The 17,099-nt window shown below is 37.8% G+C and overlaps 1 protein-coding gene across 20 annotated transcripts in view; it reads left to right on the forward strand.

Moving 5' to 3' along the window:
- The window catches only part of LOC102132539 (PDZ and LIM domain protein 5), a 216,903-nt gene extending 210,469 nt beyond the window's left edge, over positions 1-6,434 (forward strand). For all 20 annotated transcript variants that reach the window (XM_065545244.1, XM_074040164.1, XM_074040169.1 and 17 more), the window contains 2 exons: positions 595-710; positions 2,160-6,434. In XM_065545244.1, the coding sequence (XP_065401316.1) occupies positions 595-710; positions 2,160-2,249 (206 nt within the window). In that variant the 3' untranslated portion in view covers positions 2,250-6,434. The remainder of the gene's footprint in view (positions 1-594; positions 711-2,159) is intronic.
- The last annotated feature ends 10,665 nt before the right edge of the window (positions 6,435-17,099 follow it).

Raw genomic sequence — 17,099 nt, forward strand, 5'->3', positions numbered from 1 at the left:
GTCTACTGCTAACTGGACACAGAACAGTTCTTTTTTTTTTTTTTTTTTTCCTTTGAGACAGAGTCTCACTCTTGTCACGAGGCTGGAGTGCAGTGGCGCGATCTTGGCTCACTGCAACCTCCGCCTCCCGGGTTTAAGTGATTCTCATGCGTCAGCCTCCCAAGTAGCTGGGACTACAGGCACATGCCACCGCGCCCAGCTAATTTTTGTATTTTTTGTATAGATGGGGTTTCACCATGTTAGCCAGGATGGTCTCAATCTCTTGACCTCGTGGTCTGCCCACCTCAGCCTCCCAAAGTGCTGGGATTACAGGAGTGAGCAACCACGCCCAGCCAGAACAGTTCTTTATATGTATTTAGGCAATTAAGTAGTTGGTGAGAAGTGAGAAGTATTACATGGAAAATTATAATCAAGAATGTTAGGTTGCATATCTTTCAAGCCAAATGTTATACCATCTCCTGAAATTTTTCAAATTCCTAATATCTTTGTCTTCAGCATCTCATCTAATCCTGATTTTGTTGCTGCCATCTAGGAACGATCATTCTAAAACTTCATCGTATTTAACTTATGTCTCTCTGCCCTGCCTCAATACAGATTATTATGCCCTCTTCGGTACTATATGCCATGGATGTGAATTTCCCATAGAAGCTGGTGACATGTTCCTGGAAGCTCTGGGCTACACCTGGCATGACACTTGCTTTGTATGCTCAGTAAGTAATGTCTTATTTCCTAATTAGAGGAGTAAAGTATGGCCAATTCTAGCTTTAGTATTTAATGGAAACATCAGCTCTTGTGTCTTTCAGTCCTTCAAACCTAAAGAAAAATTATTTTTACTTTTTTGTAAATTTCAAAAGTTGTTTATTAAATTTTTTGGCATTTTTGAAATTATTTGGCACACAGTGAGATCCTTAGCCCTTAGAGAAAATATAATTTAATATATTTTTGTCTATAAGGAGAAGCTATGTATTTCTTAAAACAGTAAGATTCCTTTACTTTAAAAAAAAAAAAACCTCTGTTACTGGAGTGTTTGTTGTAGTTTTTGGAAATGTTAAGTACTTCTTAAAATATAAATAAATAATTATAAAAATCGATTCTTGGATTAACACTGGGAATAAACTATATGTTGAGTCATTTCTTAACAATTGCCCCTGGATATTCTTTTCTTTTTGAGACTATGGTCCAATAAACATGTAATAAAGTATTTGCCTATTCATTTGATATTTTAATATGTTTGGTTTTATGTTTAATGATTAGGATGGATTCAAAGATCAAAATATATAGTTTCTAAATGTAGGAAGTAAATATCCAGTAAACGTGCTCTGTTCAGGTGTTTGATTTTTTTTAAATTAGATTTAACATATCTACAGTTTTCAATACCCACTGTACAAAGGGGGCAAAAGTAATGTTAATCGATGCCTAATGATTTCCCCAAACATTACCATTGAACTTTTTATTGTTTACCTCATCCATCTCTTAGACTTCATAAAGTCTATAAAAAGCAAAACTTTTAGCAGATTTACCTTTTCTGTTCTAATAAAGCTGTTCATTCTAATTAACAAAGGCAATAGGAAGAACAAGGAGCTATAAATGTAGATAGTGGACTGACTGTATAATCCTCAGCAGCCAGATATTGGCCTGGTTTTTTGCTATAAGAAACAAACAAAAGATATCTCAGCTTGAACACAAGGCAGCCCTTAAAAAAAAGGTCTCAGGTATGCTGTGCCTGTGTTAACTGGGGGCAAGCTAACGTTGGGCTTGAGAGGATTTGGTAAAGCAAATGAGTCTCTACAACACGAAGCAAAATTAAGATGTTTATAATTTGGGGAGATAAAATATATTTAACGAGCCCTCTTTCTATATTGATTTTTAAGTTAGGGATAAATCTTCCCTCTGGATAAAGAAAAGTGATGATCAGTGCTTTCTATAAATTAGAATACATTCTAGGAAAAAGCTATTTTTCATTGCTTTTGAAAGATTATATCTAATGTCATAGTAACCGTGAAATATTAGGGAGTCTAACTTAACCAACTAAAGTGTTTTGTCATATTATCCAGTGGGAGAAAAAATCACTTTCTCCTTCTCCAGCATACTTGATAAAATCCTCTTAATATCCTCTTAAATAATGCATAATATCCTCTTAAATACTGCTTCTTTTTCAGGTGTGTTGTGAAAGTTTAGAAGGTCAGACCTTTTTCTCCAAGAAGGACAAGCCCCTGTGTAAGAAACATGCTCATTCTGTGAATTTTTGAAAGGCAACAGTTCAAGAGAAGAGAAGAAATTTGAAGAGAAAAAGGAAAATTAAAATTACTAATTTTTAGATTCAATATTTATATGGAGTTTTGAAAAATAATAGTGGCCCTGAAGGAATAAATTCCAGCTTTAAAAACCAAGTCTGAGGAAATATTTGGCTTCATAAAGTAAAGAGACAGTTTGGCATTTATTATTACTTTTTCCTGTATTTTATGCCCATAAAATAACTTTTATAAAAACCAATTTCCTGATGGACTATTAAATTCATCTTAGAATAAATTAGTGAAGAATTTAATTTTAGAATAAATAATCCAATCTGAAATAATTATACCTTCTTTCCTTGTTAGGTAGTTATAAGTAAATCTGCAAAAGGCAATGAAAATGCCTTAAATTTTATCAATAAGAGAATCACTGTATTAAAAAAAAAAAACTAATACTTATCTTTAAAATAGTAAATAGGATTTTAAACAGAGAATTTTATCAGTAATAGGTGTCAGTTTTTTAAAACTTGCTTGTAGGCCGAGTGCGGTGGCTCACACCTGTAATCCCAGCACTTTGGGAGGCCGAGGTGGGTGGATCACCTGAGAGTCAGGAGTTTGAGACCAGCCTGGCCAACATGGTGAAACCCCATCTCTACTAAAAATACAAAAATTAGCCAGATGCGGTGGCACGTGCCTGTAATCCCAGCTACTCAGGAGGCTGAGGCACGAGAATCACTTGAACCCAGGAGGCAGAGGTTGCAGTGAGCCAAGATCGTACCACTGCACTCCAGCCTGGGTGACAGAGTGAGACTCCATCTCATTAAAAAAAAAAAAAAAAAAAAAAAAAAAAATTGCTTGTATATTATTTTTGCCTTACAGTGGATCATTCTAGTAGGAAAGGGCAATGAAATTTTTTATGAAAATGTGTCATGCCAGTAAGAGATGTTATATTCTTTTCTCATTTCTTCCCCACTCAAAAATAAGCTACCATATAGCTTATAAGTCTCAAATTTTTGCCTTTTACTAAAATGTGATTGTTTCTATTCATTGTGTATGCTTCATCACCTATATTGGGCAGATTCTATTTTTTCCCTTCCCTGTGCTAAGATAAAGATTTAATTAAATAATCTTGGCCTCTAATAGTTTTCTGTCTCTTTAGAGAGAATAAATAGAGGGCTGGGTGCGGTGGCTCACGCCTGTGATCCCAGCACTTTGGGAGGCCAAGGCGGGCGAATCATGAGGTCAAGAGATCAAGATCATCATGGCCAACATGGTGAAACCCCATCTCTACTAAAAATACAAAAATGAGCTGGGCATGGTGGGGCGTGCCTGTAGTCCCACATACTTGGGAGGCTGAGGCAGGAAAATCGCTTGAACCCGGGAAACAGAAGTTGCAGTGAGCTGAGATCGCACCACTGCACTCCAGCCTGGTGACAGAGCAAGACTCGTCTCTTTAAAAAAAAAAAAAAAAAAAGAGAGGGAGAGAGAGAGAATAAGTAGAAAGGAATGGGGCTGGGAATTGTGAATCAGAAGATTGTACCCCCCAATTTTTTCAATCCCCTTTTCTCAAATAATAAATTAGTTGAATCAGTTTCTGAATTATGCCACTGGCTGATGAAGAGTTGAGAGCTCTTTGCAGAATAATCTTTTTGTTTCATTTTGTTTCTTCTTCTACATTTAAAATTTAAAAGATTGGCTTGAGGATGTGATGAAATTGAGACTTATTGTGGTTTTCTCTCAATAATAAGTGAACCAATTTCAAATATGATCACAAAGTTTGAAAGCTCTTATTCACAGAGGTTTGGTAGTGTTGGGAGGGGTGTTTAATTACTCAGATTGGCCTGTTATTTTATTTCCTCCTTTGGGAAAAGAATTATGTAGATACCACATGGAGACAGGGAAACAATTGTGGTAAAACTGTGGATCCTGTTGCTATTTGCCCATTGAGAAAACAGATTCTGGTATTTGATTTGGGTTTTCTCTTTGTTTTCTTTTTGTTTCCAGAATGGATGAAAGTCCATGAACCCCCTAAGTTATAATTTAAATTTGGTTGAGGCAAGGTGCTTTTATAGTTGAGACAGAGCCCTAGGTCCTTCCTGCCCCATCACTCACTTACGACATCACTTCCATTGTGTGCATGTTTGTTATAGAGGAGGTTTTAGGCTACAATATTTGTTTAACCTCCCTAAGAACTTTCAAGGCATCTGTCCTGAAAGCTGTTAATTTATGGTCTAGCAGATTTATATTATATGCAGATAATAATTAACTGGGGATAAAAGAATGGCAAGGGGTGACACAAAGTAGCAAACTGAATACTTCTCCAATAGCAACCCCAAGCTACCTCCTCACCCTGCATCTTGGAGGGAGGCAGGAAATTTCTTTTGAAATAAAGTGCTGGAACTGAATTCTGCATTATTTATCGTTGCTGCTGAAACCACCTACAAAAGACTTGCTGGCTAATGTGCATTGTCATATAATGTACAGTGTCACATCTTTAGTCTTTTACGTTATAGAATACAAAATAAGTTGATGGTTTTGTTTGGTGTGAGCTTTTTTTGTTTGTTTGTTTAGTTTTGCCTTCATAGGTTATATGCCAAGATAGTATTTGGTAAGTGAATGGCATTTGGATGTTTTCTTCAAAGAATTTTATTTGACCCACATTTCTTATAAAGTTATCTTACATTAAGGATGTCATTTTCATTAGACCTTCTTTCTACATATTATTCATGAAGCATAATGTTGCATTTCTACAAATTTTATGCCTGAAAGGGTAGTATTGCTTCCTAAGATATCATGTTGTCTTTGTGCTTTGTCCAGCTCTTCCGTGGCGAAGCTTTATATCTGTTCCTAAAACAGTTAATCCTGTGAAATAAATATTGAACATAATCCAGAAGAATCTCTGTATTTCCAGTAGGGAATGCCGTATTTAATTCACCAGCAGTAATCCTTTAATAACTGGCAGAGCACTTTATTCTTCTGGTGAGCTCCCTGAATATTTATTTTTCTGATTATAAATTTTCTATATTAGTAGCATTTTTTAATTATTACTTCTTCACTATAGAGCATTTACTTTTAGTCTTTCTAGATGTATATTTTGGAATGCTGTACTTGGCATATCATAGATTAAAATCATAATGCATGACTAAAAACTCTTTGGATTTAGTTCCCATTTTAAAATTTTTAGTGATAAGTTTAGATTTATAATCTTTCTCTGGACTTACATGGACAGAATGTTGCCTGCTGAAGTAGCAACCTAAAAAGTAGCCTCTGCTTATGCTTCTACAGTTGGCCCTCCATGTCCATAGGCTTCGCATCTGTGATTCAACCAACTGTGGGTCAAAAATATTTGGGGAAAAAAATGGATGGTTGCGCCTTTACTGAAAATGTACAAACTTTTTTTGTCATTAAGCAATATAGTATAACAACTATATACAAAGCATTTACATTGTATTAGCTATTATAGGTAATCTAGAGATGATTTAAAGTATATGGTAGGATGTGCATAGGTTATATGCAAATACTACACCATTTTCTCTAAGGGACTTGAACATCACGGACTTCAGTATCCTAGGGGGTCCTTGGAACCCATCGCCCATGGGGATACCATAGGACCACTATAGTACCATGTTTATTTCCTATTAAATCAGGTTCCGTTTAGAGTCTAAAACTAAAACCTAATCATTTGGTCACAGTGTAAAAACAAATGGAAATAACAGTTCAGATCTTCAAAATATTAGTGTAGCATTATGTTTAAAATAATCTACAACAAAAATGTACCATTTTCAAGCAGTACTACATTAGGAGCCCTTTTATAGAAAATAATTTCTTCTTTACCCCTGTTCCAGTGTGAATCTAGTATATTCTGTTAACATTTGTGTGGCATTTGAAGTTTGTCATCCCTATTGAAGGGGAGAGACTTTTCAGACATGAAGCAAAAGAAACATACTGAATACTTTTACACAAATTTGATCTGGCTTCCATTTGTCCCCCTCATTTCCCAAATGTTTAAAGGTATTGGATTTGGATTCTTAATGTATAATTTGCCTTATCTGTTAATCTCTATCTTCTGTCTCTTTAATTTTGTCTATCTGCTGTTTTGCTTTTTGATATATTTTCTAATTAGAAGTCACATGATAAGTATAATCAGTATAGTAATAATACCATAATGTGCACATATTCAATAAATGACTGCATTGTTGTAAATGAACTCTCCTTTTTGTTGTTTTTGGTTGGTGAGTGGTTTCCATCAAGTCATCATGGGAAAAAAATCAAGTTCCATATTCACAGGTTAGGATAGGATGTAATAATTCTCAGAAGAACCCTTCTAGTATGATACTTGCTTATCAAAATGCCTCAGAAACAAAATATTTGAAAACACTGTCACATTTATTGTATTTCTCTCTGTTTTTATGCTGTGCATGTAGAATGTACCCAATGTTTATGAATTAATAGATAAATAAGTTCAATTGTCTTTTTAAAATATTTATTGCTGAAATGATTTATTGGAACAACCTGTCATATCAAACATTATATTAGAACATAATCAAAGAACATAAATCATCCATATTTCCACATTTTGCATTAGATATTGGGATGCTTAATTCATCTCAATCTCATTAGCTGACTGTTCCACAACTAGGTAGGCTCACCTCTTCCTCATTTGTTTATTAGTTTGAGTAAGATTTTTTTCCAACTGTATAAAGACAAATGTTTCTGTTGCACGCTGTATGTTTGGAATAAAAGAAAAATTCAAGTCTATTTGCTCACAGTATATTAAACTCCAGAAGCCAAACTTTTAAGGGCATCAAGTCTGCATCTGACATTTTAATAGCTGCTGTTTGGTTTCTATCAATCACGTCATTGCACATTAAAATGCACCGACAAAATAAGAGATCTGTCATTCCTTCGTTAAGAAACAGTAATCCAGTACAAGATTTATAGGCTTAAGTCTCAACTGTGTGTTCACAATAAATCCCCATTCAGTGCTCAAACCACAGCAAGCCTCCCTGTCGTTCAGTGTTTTCTAGTCAAAATGTCCCCAATATAAGATTATCAAAGGTTTTCTTACAGAACTACATATAAAATCCTTTTCCCAGCAAAAGCTTAATTTGGGTTGGCGGTTTCACTTTTTGAGTAGTCTCAGACAAGATCTTGGTTATATCAGAAACACATAGGTACTGATGTATTATTAGCAGGCCTGGTGTTAATTAGGGAGAATTACCAGAAATAGTTTGCTTCGTGGAAATTTATTGCAGAATCACACTTGACTGATGGCAGAATAGGAGTTGCTGAGAGAGAGCAGCTCCCACTCATAACCACTAATTAATAGGGTGCCAAAATTCCGCAGAGAAAGTTTCATCCCAAGTGTGGGAGCCTCCCAGGGAAAATGGTTCCTTTGCAGTATTTAAAATTTAACAGAGGAAAGGGGCTAGGACACATGGCTACCTAACAGAAATCTCAGACTGATACGGTTTTGTGCTGTACATATGAATGAGAGGATTTAACTCAGTAAGCACCGAGCCCAAATGTTGCCTGTATATTTATCGTACTAAGGAGATATGCGTATTATTTTTAATGTGGCAAGTGCCTGATTTGCCAAAGTGTTCATTTTCTGAGGAGAATTTACAGCACCGTATACCATTTGTCTATAGTATTATATTACGGAACTTTTGAGTCTTTGAGATTTAGAATCTGTCTGGGTAAGTGGCAAGATTGCATCAATGATTAATAAGAAAGGTGTGGCCAGCCTTCATACCTTGAACATGGGGTTGGGGAAAAGTGAGATGAATTTTGTGATTTGCGCCAAAGGCAGAGCACTAGGGAAGCCCCCCCCTTTTTTTTTTTTTTTTTTTTTTTTCTTTTTTTTGAGGTAGAGTCTCCCTCTGTCGCCCAGGCTGGAGTGCAGTGGTGCGATCTCTGCTCACTGCAAGCTCCGCCTCCGGGTTCACGCCATTCTCCTGCCTCAGCCTCCCGAGTAGCTGGGACTACAGGCGCCCGCCACCACGCCCGGCTAATTTTTTGTATTTTTAGTAGAGACGGGGTTTCACCGTGTTAGCCAGGATGGTCTCTATCTCCTGACCTCGTGATCCGCCCCTCTCGGCCTCCCAAAGTGCTGGGATTACAGGCGTGAGCCACCGCGCCCGGCCGAGAAGCCCTCTTAAACAGAAGTTTGCCAAGAAGGCAATTTTTATTTTGTCCTGTCTGTGACTGCATGTAATAACACACAATAAAGCTTGGAGCTGTTGTTTAGTGTAGAATGGAGTATTTCCATGTCCGAAAACCACTTGTCTGACCTCGGGGGGATAAATAAAGCAATTCAGAATTCTCAGGGAGTATAATTTTTCAATTTCTCAAATATGGTAAATATAGTTCCCAAGGGAAACGACTTCTATGCCGGGTCCTTGAGTTGGTTGACACGGTCTCTTATGCATCTATGTTTCAAAGGACAAAGTTTCTGTTCTTTCTGTCTGAAGTTTCCTGAGTTCCAAATTATTTTTCATCTGAACTGTCATGTTCGCTCTCTAGTTCAAATATAATGGGTTTTTTTTTTCTTTTTTCCTTTTTTCTTTGTTTCTTTTGTTTGCAAAGCACACACAACTGGTGCTATTCTAACTTACTCAAAAATACCATTGTTTCTTTGTTTAAAGTATTTTAGTAGACTATAATACCTTCAGGTGTGTCTTGAATTTTCTACCCTAACTTAGTACTAATATGCCCATTTGTTCCCTTGGTAAATGAGAAAGTAAATGGAACTCCAGTTACATCACAGCAATATTAGTTTTGGCATAATAAAACTGCTTACTTAACCTATATTGATGTCATCTAACCCCGGAAACTTTCTCTATCCCTGTTTCCTTGAGAATCCTGACAATTTTAGTCTCCTTAATTGAATGAAACGGAGAGCAGAGGAATCCATGGAGCTTTTCAAGTATGAACTTTGAAATATAAGTTAAATTAATTCCAGCTTAATTAACTGGAACTTACCATTCATTCTGCTTTGCTCAATTATTAATGCTACTGCTTAGTGATTTTTCTAATACCATTATAAATGCTTTGAATTCTCCTGCCCCTAGAAAAGATAAATTGATCTGAATCTCTTATAGTTTGTTTGCGCCTGTATCTGGGAAGTTCTGGATGACCTTTGACCATATCAACATAGATTATAATCAAGAATATAAATTACAGCTGAGGGGGAAAGGTGGTTACTCCTGGTAGATCAGTCTGAATGCAATCAGGAGGACAGAAATCACAAAATAACTTAGAGTCTAGTATAAGGAATTATTAAGCTGTGATAGGAGAGTAACTAAAAATACAAAGTGACCTCTAAAGGATAGCCTGGGGCTGAGAGAGGACCCAAAGAAGATAAGCTTAGAAGGAGATGCCCTCCTCATGACTGGGGGTAGGACCTTGTTGGAGAAACTGGTTTCAGCCCACTAAATAACCGTTCTCTGGGTTGCTGAGGTTCTGCGGACAAGGCAAGAATCCTCTGGAATGCAGACAAGATTGATGGGTGAGTGCACAAAGAGAGCTGGGTGCTGCTGTGGGCACAGGCCCGGAATACACAGTACCCACGTCATGAAGCAAGGTGATGTGAAGGCCCCAGCCCGGGACGTGAAGTTTCTGAGGGACTGTGCACGCTGGAAGCACAGCTGGGGCAGAGCTCCACCAGTTGTCTCCACATACGTGCGCTCTGATGGTCCACACAGAAAAAAACAAATGCAACACCTAGACCCAGGAAGAGAGGCCCCTTCTGCAGCAGTCCTTCTGCTCCCTCGGGACAAAGCTTCCTCATCACTGTCAAGGAGAAATGATTAATATCACAAAGCTGGTGCTGAAGAGTAAAGGGTGCAATTTGGACGTGCAAGTCAGTAAATTGATAATCGGCACTCTTGAATGCAAAATAGAAACTAGATGCTCAACTATATTGAAACTTCCATTATCCAGAATGTCACTGCATATACTTGGTGAATTATAAAGTTAAACAAGAAATTCTTCTAACTTTGTTCTAATCAAAAATCCTCTCATTAATATGCTTTCAGTGTGCAAAGTTAACAATGTTGCATTGGTTGTGTTTTTCAAGGTCTAAATATTCAGTATAACTAAATAGTTCTGAATATTCAAGAGATTTAGTTGGATGTATACTAAGATATGACTGAAGATTTGGGGTTTTTTTTCTTTTTTAGTTCATTTTCTTTTACTGTAATGCTTTTCCTACAGTTAAAATGAGTAAAACATTCTTAATTGAAGGCTTATGTTAGTTAACTGGGATTTCAGTTTATAGAAGCTTTTCTGTATAAACTCCAATCCTTGTCATATAGAAAAAAATGAATGATTTTCATATTTAGCAATAGAAAGCAAGGAGATAAACAAGTCCCCTTTCTCAATAAACTAAACCATGAAGGGCTCAAGCCCAGCAGATCTATAATAACAGCTTACATTTGTTGTATCTTCTGTGTAATTTGTGTGCTATATTACGTGGTACACTAGTATACCGTAAAGTTCTAAGAATTGGAGAAACTCTGAGAGTCTAGTATTTTTAAATCTACATTTTACAGATGAGAATATGAAAACTCAGCAAAATGAGTCTCTAAAAACAGTTATTAAAGCAAATCTGAGACTTAGACTTTCTAATAGTCCAGGGAGGAAATGTATTACTTTATCCACATTCCCTTAAGGTCCTTCTTATTAATAAGGGACAATTCCCATATATTAAGTTAGTAAAGGATATCGTTAGAAAGTATTTAGTTTTGCTACAGTATGTAAAACTTAAAGACTGTCTCTATATGACTTGTGCAGTTGCCTGCTACACAGATGTCAATATCTGTGAGGTTTGCAATTGGACCATCTGTTCTTCAAGGGTATTTGTGAATTGATAGTCCTCTCTGCAATGCACCATTTGCTGTTCTTTGTGTTTTCACTACATTTCACAGTCTATACACTGGATATAAAACAACCACAGAAATAAGAAGAGAAAGTTTATTTGAAGTGTGCATAATACCAAATGTGGTATCAAACAAATTAGAAGACTATAGGAAATGCAATTAAAATTACTTTCACACAGCAAGGTCAATAATACCTATTTATAAGATGCTGGAAAAACAGGTCAGAATGGTTGACACCCAGTTAATTGTTACCTTTTCTGTTTGATGGATTTAGTTCCAGACTGTGAGTCTGAAAAATGAAGGATGGAGAAGGTGAGACCTCCATGAGAGGGGAAAGAAACTGCATGTATGCCCAATTATATTGACAAGGTTGTATAAGATTCTTGGTTTTATTCAATTGAAATAAAATCTCTCTACTATTTGGTAATGACAGGCACCACTGCTAAGTCCACTGAAGCATAGCTGGAAAATCCAGCTGCCCTCACATCTGTTTTGCATGACCTTTTAATCATCAGCAAATACTTCTGCCACTAGGAATGGAAGTCTGGGTAGGATATGGCTATGTGACTTTCTAAGCTATAGCTATGGAAAACATATTGAAACAAAATTCACGCATGCCATGTACTGTGCCCAGAAATTGTAGACTAGTCTGGGTGGTGTTAAGGATCTGACCTATTGAGAGTACTCACACCTGCTTCTTACATTCAAGTTGTTAATCCTTTGTTCAGAAAATGAGACATATTATGAAATATGTGAATGGACTGCTGTGACTTGAATCTTAAGTGTTTAGGCTCTTAAACTGGTTCAAACTAAAATAACATTGATGAAATAGTGTTTTAGAGTTCTATTACATTTATTATATTTCAGAAACCTGTGTGAGTTGACTTTACTCTCATTTAAGATCTAGGACTTTGTTGGAATGCTTGCCTGAGTTCTAAGTTGTAACAAAGGGTCCTGAAAATATTTAGTTACCCAAAATTTTTAAAACAAAAAAAATCACTAAAGAATCTCTCCTGAAAGCATTGTAATAAAGTTCACTCTCCTACTAATAAATGTCATTCTCACACCAATATGATGGGTAGCCAATGGGATATGTTCAGGGATTACAGTTTATCTCAAGAGCAACTTAAACTGCTATTAAAGTAGAAGCATTAACCAGTAGTAATTGAATATAGCAATTATATGTAAATATAACAGTCAAATTCTTAAAAGGAAAAGATCTTGTTTATGAGGAACACAGGTACTGGCATTTAAAAACCCACCTGAGCATGAATCTTGATGATACTCAGGTTGAATTTATATGTAGGAGTGCCACAGACTGGCTAATAATTTGGATCCCTTTCAAGTCAATTGTGTTGCTTTGTTAAATCATTATTCCACATTTATGTAGAGGGAAGACTGAGCACTTTGTCGTGAGGAGGGAAGAAACAGAGAATAACTGGGAACAAAGATCAGCCTGTTAAATACTCTGATCACCTAGCTGTGTCCCTCACTTACCCCTGCCACTCAGGAAAGCAGCCCTTGGCCAGGAGAGATTCAGGTGTTGCTCCAGAATCTCTCTTAGGAGTCTTCAATCCCTGACTCTAGGCTGCTTATCAGAATACCACATCCAGCCCCACACAGTTCTCTCACCAAGAGCCACCCTATCGTCTCCATCTTGTAATGTTTCCAGCAATGTCTTAGAGCTTCTCATGGACTGGCACCCCGGGCAATTGTCCAGTTGATCAACTCTAACCAATATTCCTTCACTTAGGAATCTTCTGGCCTTGGAAAAACTACATAACTTGGTTGAACCTTCATTTCTTCATTAGTGTGTTCCCTCATCATCTTAGAGGATAATTCTCAGTCTTGGAGAACCATGTGACACAAATGAGATAGTGTGTGTGACACTACCAGAGCTTCAGACAACATCTTCAGCCCTTTTTCCTAGAATACAGATGAGGTATTACTCAAAAAACAAATTCAAATTTTTAATCTTTTGTTCAGAAAAACGAGACATATTAGGAAATACGTGAATGGATTGCTATTCCTTAAATCTTAAGTGATCTCAAATAAATTGGGGATTACCATCAACTGTCTTATCTCAGAGACTCATAATACATCTTTAAGCTGAATAGTCTTGCACAGTTTTAACTACATATTTCCAAAATATATCTGACCATGGACTCCTTGTTTAAAGAACACCTATTCTACATAATGTAACTTGGGAAACACTGGTTCATCCCTTCTGTTTGTTTAGGGTGAATGTCCTGAGTTGTGCCTCTCTTCACATTTTGGACCAGTGGTTCTCAAACTTTGGTGTACATCAGAATCTTCTGGGGGGCTTCTTAAAATTGGATTGCTGGGCCAACCCCCAGAGTTCCTGATTTAGAAAGTCTGGAGCAAGATGAAACTCTGCAGCTCCAACGAGTGCCCAGGTGAAACTGATCCTGCTGGTCTGGGATCACTGTTTGGGAAGCACCTGTTCTAGATCTAGACCAACACTTCTCACCTTAGTATGCGAACAAAGGACCTGGGGATTGTGTTCAATGACTCACCTGGGACCCACCTCCAGAGATTCAGATTCAGTGGGAGTGGAGTGGGGCCAATACGTGTGCATTTCCGACAAGTGTGGTCACACTTGAGGGTCTGGCTTAGATGTCACAAAACAGAATGCTGAGGGACTTTGTGAGCCTGAAGGTAAAGCCCAATGTTTTCTCTCCTCCTCTGTAGTCTAAAATCAGGGAATCATGCTTTGATTTCTGAAAATTAGATACACAGAAAAATATGATCTCCTCTGAAAGCTTTTTAAGGTTTTTTCATCATTTTTTTTTTTCTTTTAGAATTTCTATGACACTGGTGAAAAGTAAAACTGGTACAACAGAGCCTGCATGGGCTATTGGCAGAGCCAGAACACTAAATGCCAGCAATGGATGTAAGCCCTGCAAGGGAATTTGGAATTCAGTTAATGGTAGATTTTTTTCATCATTCCAGATTAGGAATGCTAATTTCTCTAATATTTAACAATAAACCTCACGGAAGTATGGCAGGAGTAAGTTACAGAAGAGCGTACACTGAGCCGGAGGCAATGAATTTGTGTCTTTGGCCGGCTGGTCACTTAATATTTTTCCGATACTGCAAAAGTCACTTGACCAGGTTTGAGCAGAGCTTTCTTCTCTATACAAATCCACTAGATTGGAGGTCTTCTACAGTTTGCTTTCGTAACTCTGTTTTTAAAATTAGTTTCCTTTTAATTTTAGGGGTTTTTTTCCTTTTTTTTTTTTTTTTTTTCCTGAGACAGAGTCTCACTGTGTTGCCCAGGCTGGACAGCAGTGGGGTAATTTCAGCTCACTGCAACCTCCTCCTCCCGGGTTCAAGCGATTTTCCTGCCTCAGCCTCCTGAGTAGCTGGGGTTACAGGTGTGCTCCACCACACCCAGCTACTTTTTTTGTATTTTTAGTACAGATGGGGCTTCACCATGTTGGCCAGGCTGGTCTCAAACTCCTGACCTCAAGTGATCCGCCTGTCTCGGTCTCCCAAAATGCTAAGATTATAGGTGTGAGCCACCTCACTCGGCCTCCTTTTTATTTGTACAAATTTATGGGGTCCATGTGCAGTTTTGTTACATGCATAGTGGTCAAGTTAGGACTTTAAGGGTATCAACTGATTAACATTGCCCCTATATATAATTCCACATCATTGTCTTCCCCACTCCTACCCTTAGCCCTTCACCCTTCCAAGCCTCCATTACCTAACATTCTACTCTCTATGTCCATGTGAACACATTTCTTTTTAAGCACAGAATGGCTATTATTGAAAAGGCAAAAGTGACTCTTTTAAAAGCCTTGAGAACTCAATACAAGAAACAAGCAGGAAGTAAGCACTGGGCACTTTCATGTCTTCATTTTTTAGGAGGAGATACCTCTAACTTGCAAAACCACTGGAAGGCCTCTGAATTCCTCCAGTTCTCACAAACAAGATTTGTAACTGACTCAGCTGTAAGCTTCCTACATTTCTTCTAATCACACATTCAACCAGCTGTGGGGGATTGAGGGTCTGTGCTGTTTGATGCACACCCAATCAAACTCCCCACAATGGCTTTGGCTTCTCCTAAAGAAGAGTTTTGTTTTTGTTTTAAATCATAATCCATTTCTTCAATGCTTTCCCCCTTAAAACTAATAGGCAGATTTTTTTTTTTTTTTCTTTTCAAACTATTGAAAACTGCTTCACTCTGGGAGAGGAGGTAAGTGGAATGGTTGTCTTGCAGCCGCACGGGGAGGTCTGGGAGTTGCTTTGTTTTCTTAGCTGTGCTGTGCAAATGAACTGAAGGTTTAACACTTAGGTGCTGTTTGAAGATATAATACAACAGAACCCAGAGTAGGGAGTCCAGGAACGCCATTGCTGGCCTTGCCCAAGGCCCCTGCTGTACAGCTGTTCTGAGAGCTGCAAAGCTAAAATTTGTTGCCATGGCTTATACCTAAACAAACCCATGCCTGTTCTGGTATGTAGATTATGTTCTCCAAGGGCAGTCCTGCTCACTCATTCCATGTCCATCTGTGGGACGCATGGGTTTCAATCATTCCTCCAGCATCTCCCATTCTAAAGCTGCAGTTTGTTATATGATATAGTGCCTTGTCACTTAGCAGCAGGCTCTGTGGTATTGGGATCAGCCTATTCCTCCTGCCTTCCCCAGCTATACTGGAACCTCTGTCCTCAGGGACCTTGCTGTGGGACCACCTTGCAGGTGTTAATACTTTTCCCACTAAACCTGCTTGGACAGAGGCCAACGTGAATGCTGTACTCCACTGAGTAATGGATATTCCAGGATACCGTTTGGTTAGCTTTGAGGCCATAGCATGCAATCTTCCCCTACTTCTATCAGTACCGGTCCTTCTCTTTTAATTCCCCATTTCTCCCCCCCTCTCTCTCTTTCTCTCTCTCTCTCTCATCTGCCCATGGTCTGGCAGATGGCTCTCCTTTTGGTTTATTCTAGTACAATGATATTTGGTCTTATTTTTTAGTTTCTGCCATCTCAGGGGACTCAGAAGCAATTTCAAAGACCAAGAAGTCTCCTAGGAAACAGCAAAATGACATTACTTCTAATTCTGTATAACATCTTAGAGGTAACAAATACATATACATTCTTCTATCAATATGAAGTCTAAGCAGCAAGTGCAAAAGCACAGGTCATTTTAATTAGAACAGCATCCTGTGCAGGCTCATGCACACACACACACACTTTCCATGACTTAGTAGCAACAGTGGTATTAAATTATTTTCCTGGCAGCTAAGCTAAGAAAAAAGTGCTCTGTGGTCTGCACAGTCAGTTTCAAAAGATGCAAATAAGTGTTACTCTGGAGAAATCGCCAAGCCCTGGATTCTTGAAGGAATTTGTTGTGTTAATCCTTCTGTGAGAGACATTGGGCAACAAAATGGCCCATGTTTTCAAACTCTGAATGGGTAGGGAAGACCGTTATTTACATAAAGTCATGTTTTTTTAATCAACGCTTTCTAAGAGCAGAATACTGTCATCTCACAACACGTTTCTGCAAGGGAGTTGAAAGAATATGAACCACATATGTTGGTGCCTCATTCACCCTTTCACACATTCATTTATTGAACAAAGATATGTGGAGCACCTAGAATTTACCATGCACCATATTTGTCACTGGGGATCTAGCAATAAACAAAGTACAAGTCTCTACCCTCTTAAAGCTGACATCCAGTCAGGAGCGAGACATTCTGCTACAATAGTATTTAGTCTTTTTTACGGACCAAGAGGTCTCCTAAAAAACAGCAAAATTACATTACTTCTAATTCCATGTATCATATTAGAGATGTAGCAAATGGATATACATTCCTGTATCAATATAAGGTCTAACCAGCAAATGCAAACGCACAGGCCATTTTAATTGGAACAGCATAAATCAACTAGAATAAACCAACTAGCAACTGAATATACAGAATATCAGATGGTAAATGGAGCATGGTGAAGAAGGGTGAGGGA

The sequence above is a fragment of the Macaca fascicularis genome, chromosome 5 (assembly GCF_037993035.2).
Source record: "Macaca fascicularis isolate 582-1 chromosome 5, T2T-MFA8v1.1".
In the NCBI taxonomy this organism is placed as follows: domain Eukaryota; kingdom Metazoa; phylum Chordata; class Mammalia; order Primates; family Cercopithecidae; genus Macaca; species Macaca fascicularis.